General features: G+C 59.6%; 1 protein-coding gene across 2 annotated transcripts in view; it reads right to left on the bottom strand.

Annotated features, from left to right (window-relative positions):
- Nucleotides 1-11,919, bottom strand: part of LOC113207891 (ammonium transporter Rh type B) — a 16,123-nt gene that overhangs the window by 2,703 nt on the left and 1,501 nt on the right. The window contains exons 1-5 of one of the 2 annotated variants that reach the window (XM_026424635.2): nucleotides 3,659-3,861; nucleotides 3,289-3,558; nucleotides 3,091-3,217; nucleotides 2,375-2,561; nucleotides 1,997-2,283 (exon numbers count right to left, since the gene is read on the bottom strand). In XM_026424635.2, coding sequence (XP_026280420.2) covers nucleotides 1,997-2,283; nucleotides 2,375-2,561; nucleotides 3,091-3,217; nucleotides 3,289-3,558; nucleotides 3,659-3,790 — 1,003 coding nt within the window. In that variant the 5' untranslated portion in view covers nucleotides 3,791-3,861. Of the gene's footprint in view, nucleotides 1-1,996; nucleotides 2,284-2,374; nucleotides 2,562-3,090; nucleotides 3,218-3,288; nucleotides 3,559-3,658; nucleotides 3,862-11,919 lie in introns of those variants that run through there. The other variant, XM_026424634.2, reaches the window with a different exon arrangement.

Consider the following 11,919-nt stretch of genomic DNA (forward strand, 5'->3'; position numbering starts at 1 on the left):
CGTATACCCGAAATATCGCCGCGGCGGGTGGCCCGTCCAGCAGTCCCACCCCGGCCCTGCTCCTCGCGCCTGGGCTTTACGATAGGCCCCACCCAACCGCGTCTCTGTTTACAACGGGAGGGGGCGGGACCAGCAAGCGGAAACGGCCCGCTACGACCCCCTCCGCTTGCTTGTGGCCGCTCCCGCGCGCTGGCATGATGCTTGCCGTACTAATCACTCGTAAATGTTGAGACGCTAGCTCAGTTCTACAAGTCTGACGAGTTTACTTCACACGGCAGAGATGCCCACTTGGACGTCGGCCTAGCCTAGCACTGCGCTGCCCCACCCCCACTCGGTCGACACCCCCTTCTCGTTAGTCCGGACGTGCGACGTCGGGCGTCGGGACGTCAACAACGCCCCCCCCCCCTTCGCCCTCGCCTACCGCTTGCCTCCCGACCCCTGACCCCTGTGACGCGCGAAATTCCGAGGGGGTGGGGTTGTTGGTCGGTTCCGCCCCTTGTTTGGGGTTACCTGGGCGCTAACAGCGCTCAGGTGCAGCCAGCCGGTTTAGCAGACGATAGGGTCAGCTGACCGGCTTGGCCAATAGAGGGGTTGAGCTGTGGCCGGCGAAGAAGAAGAAAGGAAGAAGTTGTTACAAGCAAGATGGCTGCCGTGCCCCCGCTCCTCCCCGCACTACCCCCCTGGCGCCCGGCGGCCATCTTGCTTGTAACAGTTTCTTCCTTTCTTCTTCTTCGCCGGCCACAGCTCTACCCGCTCAACCCCTCTATGGGTGAGAGCAGAGCGAGTCAAGCCGGCCGGGGCTGAGTCGGTTTATTTTGTCAGTGCAGCGCTCTGCATCACTATTTTGCACTTTGAGTTTTGGTTTATGTAACCCCGTTTTGTGAAAATTAGTATCTTTCTGGTGGCGGCGCCGTCTCTTGTACTTCTGCCCTTCTTAGACTCGCTTTGTTTTGGTGTCTTGGAGAGGTGTCGGGCTTCGGCGAGGCCCTTGTTCGTCGTGGTTCGCGGTGTGACCGGCTGCGGCTACCCCCTCGTCCCCGTTGCGCGTGTGTTTAACTTTTGTCCTTCAGGATTCGCGCCTATTGAAGTTTTTATTAGTTGACGTACCGTCCGCCAGCCACGGACTGGGGGTCTAGGGGCCCAGTCTGGAAACTGCTCCGAGGGGCCCCAATATACCTTTTTTGCCGTCAAGGGGCCCCAAAAGATACCTTTTTGCCTTCAAGGGCCCCAAAAGATACCTTTTTCGCCTTCGCCTGGGGCCCGGTCGGGATTTCCCACCTAGCCAACCCGGGCCAGTTCGTGGCTGCCGTCCGCGGACCGGTTGGGTTGCCTACCCTCCCGGCGAGTGTGTTATGGGTTGCCTAACTGAGTGGTCCACCGCTTCCCGCCTCGTCTCACCCTGTCTCGATCCGCGCCGCCCCGGGGGCCGTTCGACGCAGTCCACCCTTTGTCTTGCTCTATGACGGGTGATGTCGCGTGAGTTGCATATGCAACGGCGCAAGTCATCTGTGGCTTGTCTGCCCAGGTAGGAGGAAGGCGGGGGCACCTCCTTGGCCCTCCCCCCCCTTATACGTTGGCCGTCGCGTTAACATTTTTGTTTAGCTTTGCAATACAAGAATTTCTTTTTTTTAGATTTGGGTTTGGACGTCGAAACTTTGTTGGAGATCACTAATGAGACAGGACACTCTGACTTTGCGGACCAGTTGCGCTTTCTAAAAAGGATCTCGGAGGATCCGTTTGTACAAGCCTGCAAGTGGCTGTAGCCGCCTTCTTACCACATTATCACTCCTATCGGGAGCAACGTAGCTCATGGTCCATACTCCCAAATTACCCGAATAGTATGCTCTGATAGTGAAATAAGAATTTCAAAATAATATCAATATTAAAATTAAGCCACATCATCTGCTTTCACGTTAGCGCGAGCTTAGCTTTTTTTGTTTAAGTTTAGCTTTAGAGTGATAGAGAGCGGCTGTGAAGCACGCAGACCTTGACCTACCGATCATGGCGAACATGTCCGACGTGTAGGTGGAGCTCTCCTTGGAGTTCTCGGCGGGCCGACCTAGGGCACGGCTCACTGCCAAGCCAAAGTAGGCCCCAAACACGTGCACGATGATGGAACCGCCCAGGTCCACGATGTTCAGCGTGTGGCACAGGTACTCGTTGGCCGCGAAGAAGACCATCTCCACGGTGCCCATCGCCACCAGCTGGAGCGGGGTCGTCTTGCCTAGGACGGCGCCGAACGAGATGAGGACAGCCGCCGTCGCGACGTCCGCGTTGAACAGGCTGTGAGCCGGAGATGGGGGCCGGTCAATGCATAATAACCACAGGAAAGGCCGAGCCAGGTCGGCTGACGAAGAGCGCCGTCGTTACCCACCTGATCATGGACAGGTATATCTTGCCGTCCGACTGGAGCTTGAAGAATCCCTGGCAGAGCGCCGCCCACTGGACCATCAGGGCGCCGAGCATGAGCGTGAAGCCCACCGAGCTGTAGCCGTATTTGCGCAGGAACATCATGAGGAAGCCGAAGCCCACGAAGATCATGACGTGCACATCCTGGAACACTAAAACCCCATCCCGGGCCGGACCAATCAGATCGGGGTGCGAAATCACGCGGGGCGGGGCGGGGTGGGTGGAGGGAGTGGGGCCCAAGGCCATTACATTTACACTCGCCTCTCCCAATTCGATACCCGGGGGGTTGAGGGTGCGGGGATTGACAGCGTTGTGTATAAACGGGCGTGCGATGTGTGTGTGTGTGTGTGTGCGTATGTGAGCGCACGCGCGCGTGCGTATGCCCGAGTGTTTGTGTGTGTTTGTCGGTTGTGTGATTTCCTCCGTGGCCCGGGTTACGCAGTCAGTCGGCACCCAAACGAAATCCTCGCCGCCTTGACACACACCCCGCTGCGCCCGAGGGCGTGGCGAAGCGTTGCGCGGGCCGCGATGCTCAGTCAAGGGAGGCAGCCTCGCGTTCTCGCGAGGTCCTCGCGACATACCCTGGAGTTTTCCAGGCGAACGGCAGAGCAACCCTCCCCCCCGCCACTATCCGATTTTCCCGATCTTTCCCGTGGGTATGAAAGAATAAGTTTGTCGTACTCTTGTTTAACAATTGCTGGTCCGTCTTGAGGACTTCGTCCCTCTCATAGTCGTAGCGCACCATCCCCATGTAGAGGCACATCAGGGCGCACTGGCAGTAGAGTAGGCTGGCGCCGAGCACCACGTCCTGCAGCACAACAAGCATTCGGTGACGGCGGCGCTCAGTTTGTCGGACGGGCCGCTCTGCTCGGCTGCTACCTGTGGCGCGTGCCTCCCCGTGTAGCCCACGCCGCGGGTGGGCTGCGGGGGCCGGCGCCGCGGCCTGCGGGCGGCGTGCCGGCGCCGCGTGGAGCCCGTGCTGCCTCTGGTGCTGCCCGCCAGGCTGCTCCGCGCGCTGCCGTCGCCCACGCCGCGCACCACGCTGCTGCCGCTCACGGAGCGCGCGCCCGCCCAGGTGCCCTGGTGGCGGCACATGGCCAGCGGCGGCAGCGGCGGCCCGGGGTGGCCGCTCAGGGAGGCCGTGGACACCTGGGGCCGAGGGCAGAGGGAGGTCGGTTAGGTCTGTGGGGGGCCTCGGCGCCGTCGGCAAGGTCGGTGGCGTTGGCGTCAGCAGCCGCCGGCAGCCAACCTGGGACAAGCTGACTGACGCCGTCGATCGCTGCCTCGGCGTGGGCGCTGTCGCCGTGGGCGATGCGGCGACGGCGGGCGCGGCCGGGCCCTGTCGCCCGCGGCCGCAGGCTGCAGCCGTCGTCTGTTTCATGCGGCCGTGCGCGGTGGCTGTCTCTGCGCGGCGGACGCGGGTCGCTCGACCCGGTGTCGTTCGCGTCACTACTGAGCGCGTCTGCCGCACCCGCCGTGTGCGTCCGGACGCACGAGTCACCGTGTGCACGGCGGGCGGAGGAGGACGAACGACCTCGTGCGCGGGCGACGCAGAGACTGGCGCCCTTCTCAGGCGTGCGGGACGTGAGGTGCGCCTGAGGGAGTGTCGTTGAGGGGAAAAGGGGGGGGGGTTCTTGTGTGGACCTGATGTGCGATTAGCGGGGTCGCGACTCGCGGTGCGGCGTCAGGGCCCGCAGGACGAGAGCACGCCGGAGAGCGCAGCAGACCCACAGACCGGATGGCGGCGGCGTGGCGTGGCGAGATCAGATCACCGCACTGGCTCTCACACATCGCACAGCGTTTCGTCATGCGAACGGCAAAGATTCGAGTCTGCCGCGCCCGCCCGCGAGTGTGAGCATTGTGCGCTATGTGCGACGCGTGTGTGGTGGAGGTGAGGTGGTCATGGGCGCGGCGGCGGCGCCGAGGGGGAACGGGGGGCGGCTATTGTCCTCGGCCGGCCCCTCGCCACTAGATTGTATCGGCGAGTGTATAGCGAACAGGACATACGGACAATGTGCGGAGAGGGATTCCTCGCGAACTGTTGTTACTGTTGCGGTGCGTAGTAACTTTGGCGTTGCCGTGTCGTGAAATATATACTGGACATACCGACCGCACCCCGGTACAGCTGTGCAGGTGTGAGGTGTGGTCGTCTCATTCTATCATCCTGCCTACGGGCAATCCCTCGCAACTTTGCAACCAAATCCTGTGTATCTTGACATTGATTTCCTTTACCATAAACTTGTAGATGTATTTACTTTTTAAAAATAAAACTGAACTGAGGTTTCGGTATCGCCCGCACTCGTACAAGGGCACTGTTGCGACCGCTATTAGCATTTTAAAAGTTGTGAACGACGTACATTTCACAAACCATGGCTTTTAGATTCAAATCGGAAACCGCAGAGCAGAGGGAAGGCCGCCGCCGCCGGGTCGGCCTGAGCCCGGCGAGGGAAGGGAGCCTGATGCGGGAGTTGGACCGAGAGGAGAGGCCCTATGTGGAGAGGCTACTGTCGTTGGTTGCACACCCACGCCCATCGATCGGCTTTGTTGTTTACAGGCAAGCGCCATGGCGCCTGCCAACTGGTGGATAGGCTACCCGAGCGCGCGGGTGTCTTGCGGGTGAGTCTACCCTGCCCCTGCGCCACTCAGCAGTGGCGCCCGTGCCGCGACGAGGCGAGCGAGCGAACGAAGAACGCACGGGCACGCGGAGTGGTTAGAAGGAGCGAGGCGCGGTCGGAGGTGGAGGGGGGGGGGGGTCTTTTGTGACGAAGGTAGCGGTGGAGCCGCATACTGCCGAAACGCGGTCTGCAGACCTGGCGCCCGATTTGAATGTGAATACCTCCAACTACCTGAGGTCGACTGAGGTCGCCATGTGAAAGACCGAATGTGGTTTGTGTTGTGAATGATTTTGAGTGTTGATGCAACGGCGACTGCCTTCGCCCTTCACGACTTCACTGCGCGTTCTGCCAGTCTGCTCTAATGGCACATACATACATCTTGTCCACGAAGAGCCCGCTGGCCACGCCCCACGACCGTCTTATGGACAAACGGCTCACAAAACACACAAACAAGTCAACAAGGTCGACTCGACGTGTGATTTTCATTGTTTGCCGTCGGACCTCGTATGAGAGAGGGGAGGCCAGAAGTGCAGAGAAAGGGGGCAGCGAGTGTGTCGAGAGATAGGGAGAGAGGGGGGAGGGGGCATAGAGACGAGGAGCGAGACGCGGAGGGATGGTCATCAGCACTCGCGTTGGCGAGGGCAGAGCGCGGCAGAAAGGTTTGCCTCCCGCTTGCCTCCCTTCCTCCGCCCCCTCGGACCTCGGTGCAGACGGAGAAATGAGGTGGGGATGGGGGGAGGGGGGGGGAGAAGGGGGCCCACGCCGACGTCCCGCGTCGCATCCGGAATACACAATCTGTCACGCCGGTTGCTGATTGAGTGGAGAGGGGCAGGACGGCCCTCACTGGTGCTGTGTGGTGTGCCCGGGAGGGGCTGGGAGGGCCTCCCCACCGGGGGCGTTCCCGAGGCGCCAAAGGCCACCGCGGTACCCGTGCAGCAGCGGCCCCCAGCCCGCGGTCCCCTGGAGCTGGAGATAGATCTGGAACTAGAGCTATAAAGCTACAAAGCTGAAGCTAAAGCAGAGCTAGATCTGGAGCTGGAACTCAGCCTGCTGCTCTGAGCTTCGCGGTAACGTGGTCTCTTCTAAAGCTCCGGAGACTGGCATTTGTTTTGTTTAATTCTACCATTTAACACGTTCTCTGCGGCTCATTTCTGGTCCCTTTGATTTAACATGGGGTCGTGACCACATAGTAGTCATACCACAGGAAACGTGTTAAAGAAAGTACCAACCCCTCGCCACGTTAAGTGGGCAATGGACGAATGCAGCCTCCTCCCCTCTCTCTCTCGGCCGTTTTCGTCACGGCGCCCTGACCCTGTGGCGCGCGGCCACCGCGAGCCTCACATTATTCGACGCGTATGTAATGTCACTCTTTTCAGGGATCGTTGAATCGAGGGGGGCCGACAGCCGACATAGCCCTGACCTTGGCGAGGGATCTGCTCGCGCTGTCACGGGCCCAGCCCACGGGCCGCGGGGGCCGTGGGGCTGGAGCGTGCGCTACCCCGCCTCGCCTCGCCCCCCGCCCCGCCCCGGATTACCATATTCGGGGGCTCGGGCAGCCCGAGTGGGATCTTCTTCGGGAGGAGGGACCCACAGAAATGGCCCAAATCCGTCGCAGATTGACGATTGGATCCCCGTCCCGTCCGCCGTGACGCCGCCGCTGACGCCACCCCGCTCGCCGGCGCAGCGGGCAATGAAGCGCTTCCTGGGCGGCCACGGGCGGCGGCGCCAGCGGAGGAAGGGCCCCGCCCGCATCGCTTGTCCCCCGCGTGTGCGTCATTGTCGCCAACACATGGACCCGCACGGGGGATCCTCCTCAGCCACAGGAAGGACAATAACTATGAGCTGCTCGCGGTCTGAACCAATCAGATGTCTACATCATGCAAGCTCTCTTCCACAATAAAAACTCCAAAAACAGAAAAAAAGTTTTCCAGCCCAGGGAACAAACGGGTCCAATTTCGAACACTGCGAGGTTACGAGAGCGGTTACGCGGATCAAATTGGGTGGGAACAGGAAGGAGCGCACACGTTCGTTTCTACTTGAAATAAGTCGTCGGACTGAATCCAGGGTATTGTTCGGTATTGTTAGTGAGCCTGTCCGCCGGCAGGTACTTTTGCTGCCGGCGCTGCGCTCCGCTGATCCCCGCCCTCGGCCCGGCCCCGGCGCCCAGAGAATCCCAGACGGAGCTCCGACCAGACCACAAGCACCCCGTGCCGCACTCCACCCGTGCGGTCCAGCGCGTCGCTCCTCCCGCGCTCTGTTCTTCCAGGAGACTGCAGCTTTACGGTCATCTCGCTTCGCGCTTCGCTCCCCTAAAACCTCCTCGTCTAATTTGTCGGATCTTAATGTTGTCTGCCCCCCTGCCCTGGCCCCGACCCCCTGCCGTCATCTTCCCAGTCCTCCATCAGAGACTCCGACTCCCCACAGCGGGCTCATGGAGAAAAAGCCACTTGGCCACGAGAAATCCAGAAATTCATCATGCAATAAAAATGAGACAGCGCAAGGAATCTTGTGAAAACTGATAAAAAGTCTTCTTATAGACTCAGAAACCTATGCTCTTTATTTAGGGATTTGCCTTAAATTTTCCAGACAAATGCGACTTCAACCCCTTTTATTCACTCGCCAAATTTAATTCCCTGTACTAGAATTGAGAACATTTTTTTCGGTGAATGTATTCTGCTTGCTCTTCGCTACCGTCGCTGTTAATCTCGCAGTGGTGAGTGATTACGGGGAATACGGGGCTTTACGGGCAGCACTGCCACGCTTTCGTCAGTACTGCTTTATAAATATGTCGCTCCGAGCTAGAGGAGAAAAGGAAATAGGGAAACATATTCATGAGGGAAATTTAGTTGTTCGGGTTTCTCTAAGGAGACACGTTGTACACCACCGAAACTCTCTGCGGGGCCGATCAACCCCACTTTTCCTCAGCGGTGCGCCCCGCCAGGCTCTACTCCGCCACGCCCGCCCCAGCTTTTCGTACACAAAAACTGGCTGGCAGCTGCGGCCCGCCTGAAGGCAGAGGCAGCCTCATGTTTTCAATCTCATTGCTTTTCCCTCTTTTCCTGTAACAATGCTTCCCACCCCACGCCGCCACGCCGCGCGTGGGGCCGGGGGCTGGGGCCGACGCGGCCACGACGTGTTTGAATACCTCCAACTACCTGAGGTCGACTGAGGTCGCCATGTGAAAGACCGAATGTGGTTTGTGTTGTGAATGATTTTGAGTGTTGATGCAACGGCGACTGCCTTCGCCCTTCACGACTTCACTGCGCGTTCTGCCAGTCTGCTCTAATGGCACATACATACATCTTGTCCACGAAGAGCCCGCTGGCCACGCCCCACGACCGTCTTATGGACAAACGGCTCACAAAACACACAAACAAGTCAACAAGGTCGACTCGACGTGTGATTTTCATTGTTTGCCGTCGGACCTCGTATGAGAGAGGGGAGGCCAGAAGTGCAGAGAAAGGGGGCAGCGAGTGTGTCGAGAGATAGGGAGAGAGGGGGGAGGGGGCATAACGAGGAGCGAGAGCGAGACGCGGAGGGATGGTCATCAGCACTCGCGTTGGCGAGGGCAGAGCGCGGCAGAAAGGTTTGCCTCCCGCTTGCCTCCCTTCCTCCGCCCCCTCGGACCTCGGTGCAGACGGAGAAATGAGGTGGGGATGGGGGGAGGGGGGGGGAGAAGGGGGCCCACGCCGACGTCCCGCGTCGCATCCGGAATACACAATCTGTCACGCCGGTTGCTGATTGAGTGGAGAGGGGCAGGACGGCCCTCACTGGTGCTGTGTGGTGTGCCCGGGAGGGGCTGGGAGGGCCTCCCCACCGGGGGCGTTCCCGAGGCGCCAAAGGCCACCGCGGTACCCGTGCAGCAGCGGCCCCCAGCCCGCGGTCCCCTGGAGCTGGAGATAGATCTGGAACTAGAGCTATAAAGCTACAAAGCTGAAGCTAAAGCAGAGCTAGATCTGGAGCTGGAACTCAGCCTGCTGCTCTGAGCTTCGCGGTAACGTGGTCTCTTCTAAAGCTCCGGAGACTGGCATTTGTTTTGTTTAATTCTACCATTTAACACGTTCTCTGCGGCTCATTTCTGGTCCCTTTGATTTAACATGGGGTCGTGACCACATAGTAGTCATACCACAGGAAACGTGTTAAAGAAAGTACCAACCCCTCGCCACGTTAAGTGGGCAATGGACGAATGCAGCCTCCTCCCCTCTCTCTCTCGGCCGTTTTCGTCACGGCGCCCTGACCCTGTGGCGCGCGGCCACCGCGAGCCTCACATTATTCGACGCGTATGTAATGTCACTCTTTTCAGGGATCGTTGAATCGAGGGGGGCCGACAGCCGACATAGCCCTGACCTTGGCGAGGGATCTGCTCGCGCTGTCACGGGCCCAGCCCACGGGCCGCGGGGGCCGTGGGGCTGGAGCGTGCGCTACCCCGCCTCGCCTCGCCCCCCGCCCCGCCCCGGATTACCATATTCGGGGGCTCGGGCAGCCCGAGTGGGATCTTCTTCGGGAGGAGGGACCCACAGAAATGGCCCAAATCCGTCGCAGATTGACGATTGGATCCCCGTCCCGTCCGCCGTGACGCCGCCGCTGACGCCACCCCGCTCGCCGGCGCAGCGGGCAATGAAGCGCTTCCTGGGCGGCCACGGGCGGCGGCGCCAGCGGAGGAAGGGCCCCGCCCGCATCGCTTGTCCCCCGCGTGTGCGTCATTGTCGCCAACACATGGACCCGCACGGGGGATCCTCCTCAGCCACAGGAAGGACAATAACTATGAGCTGCTCGCGGTCTGAACCAATCAGATGTCTACATCATGCAAGCTCTCTTCCACAATAAAAACTCCAAAAACAGAAAAAAAGTTTTCCAGCCCAGGGAACAAACGGGTCCAATTTCGAACACTGCGAGGTTACGAGAGCGGTTACGCGGATCAAATTGGGTGGGAACAGGAAGGAGCGCACACGTTCGTTTCTACTTGAAATAAGTCGTCGGACTGAATCCAGGGTATTGTTCGGTATTGTTAGTGAGCCTGTCCGCCGGCAGGTACTTTTGCTGCCGGCGCTGCGCTCCGCTGATCCCCGCCCTCGGCCCGGCCCCGGCGCCCATAGAGTCCCAGACGGAGCTCCGACCAGACCACAAGCACCCCGTGCCGCACTCCACCCGTGCGGTCCAGCGCGTCGCTCCTCCCGCGCTCTGTTCTTCCAGGAGACTGCAGCTTTACGGTCATCTCGCTTCGCGCTTCGCTCCCCTAAAACCTCCTCGTCTAATTTGTCGGATCTTAATGTTGTCTGCCCCCCTGCCCTGGCCCCGACCCCCTGCCGTCATCTTCCCAGTCCTCCATCACTGGGGACTCCGACTCCCCACAGCGGGCTCATGGAGAAAAAGCCATACTTGGCCACGAGAAATCCAGAAATTCATCATGCAATAAAAATGAGACAGCGCAAGGAATCTTGTGAAAACTGATAAAAAGTCTTCTTATAGACTCAGAAACCTATGCTCTTTATTTAGGGATTTGCCTTAAATTTTCCAGACAAATGCGACTTCAACCCCTTTTATTCACTCGCCAAATTTAATTCCCTGTACTAGAATTGAGAACATTTTTTTCGGTGAATGTATTCTGCTTGCTCTTCGCTACCGTCGCTGTTAATCTCGCAGTGGTGAGTGATTACGGGGAATACGGGGCTTTACGGGCAGCACTGCCACGCTTTCGTCAGTACTGCTTTATAAATATGTCGCTCCGAGCTAGAGGAGAAAAGGAAATAGGGAAACATATTCATGAGGGAAATTTAGTTGTTCGGGTTTCTCTAAGGAGACACGTTGTACACCACCGAAACTCTCTGCGGGGCCGATCAACCCCACTTTTCCTCAGCGGTGCGCCCCGCCAGGCTCTACTCCGCCACGCCCGCCCCAGCTTTTCGTACACAAAAACTGGCTGGCAGCTGCGGCCCGCCTGAAGGCAGAGGCAGCCTCATGTTTTCAATCTCATTGCTTTTCCCTCTTTTCCTGTAACAATGCTTCCCACCCCACGCCGCCACGCCGCGCGTGGGGCCGGGGGCTGGGGCCGACGCGGCCACGACGTGTCTTACTGCTCCCCCGAGTGCCCCGCCCGGCCCCGCCCCTCCGCGCAGCCCCCTCCCGCCCCTACTCTCCCCCTCCCTCTTCCGATTTCTCCAGAACCACAGTTGGGGAGAGGGGGGGGGGCGCGCCGCCGGCACAGCGCGCCATGTTTTATGCACCTCTGTATCTTCGCGGAGCAGCCAAACACTCCTCACACAAGGTAGACCACCACGCCGCACCCCGCCCCGCCCCTTCCCACCACGGGCACCGCCTCACCACAAACACCCTGGCGCACAAACAGGAGCGGATACCCGCAACCGACGACGACGATTCTGGTCCTAGTCCTGCCCATGCCGAGCTCCCGGCGCTCCCGGCCTTGACGGGAACGGTCTCTGCCGGCGGCTGCGGATGCGGAGTATGAGTATACGGCACCAAGCTGTCTCTCCCGTGTGCGGAGGCACGGGGCAGGACACAAATACACTCGCTCTCAGAGCAAATTCATTAACTGGCATTTTCAGGACAGACAACATAATAAGCTCCACTAGAATAACGAAATGAGGTATTGTCACGAACAAATTGCTTTATTATTCAACCTGTGTTGTCAGTTAAGATAGGACCGCAGTGTCGAAAGGGTGGGCATAGATCTCACCGTTGATATTCGACTACAGGGGAGGCCAGAAGTGCAGAGAAAGGGGGCAGCGAGTGTGTCGAGAGATAGGGAGAGAGGGGGGAGGGGGCATAGAGACGAGGAGCGAGAGCGAGACGCGGAGGGATGGTCATCAGCACTCGCGTTGGCGAGGGCAGAGCGCGGCAGAAAGGTTTGCCTCCCGCTTGCCTCCCTTCCTCCGCC

Source organism: Frankliniella occidentalis, unplaced genomic scaffold (assembly GCF_000697945.3).
Source record: "Frankliniella occidentalis isolate FOCC.00 unplaced genomic scaffold, Focc_3.1 Scaffold47, whole genome shotgun sequence".
Lineage (NCBI taxonomy): Eukaryota > Metazoa > Arthropoda > Insecta > Thysanoptera > Thripidae > Frankliniella > Frankliniella occidentalis.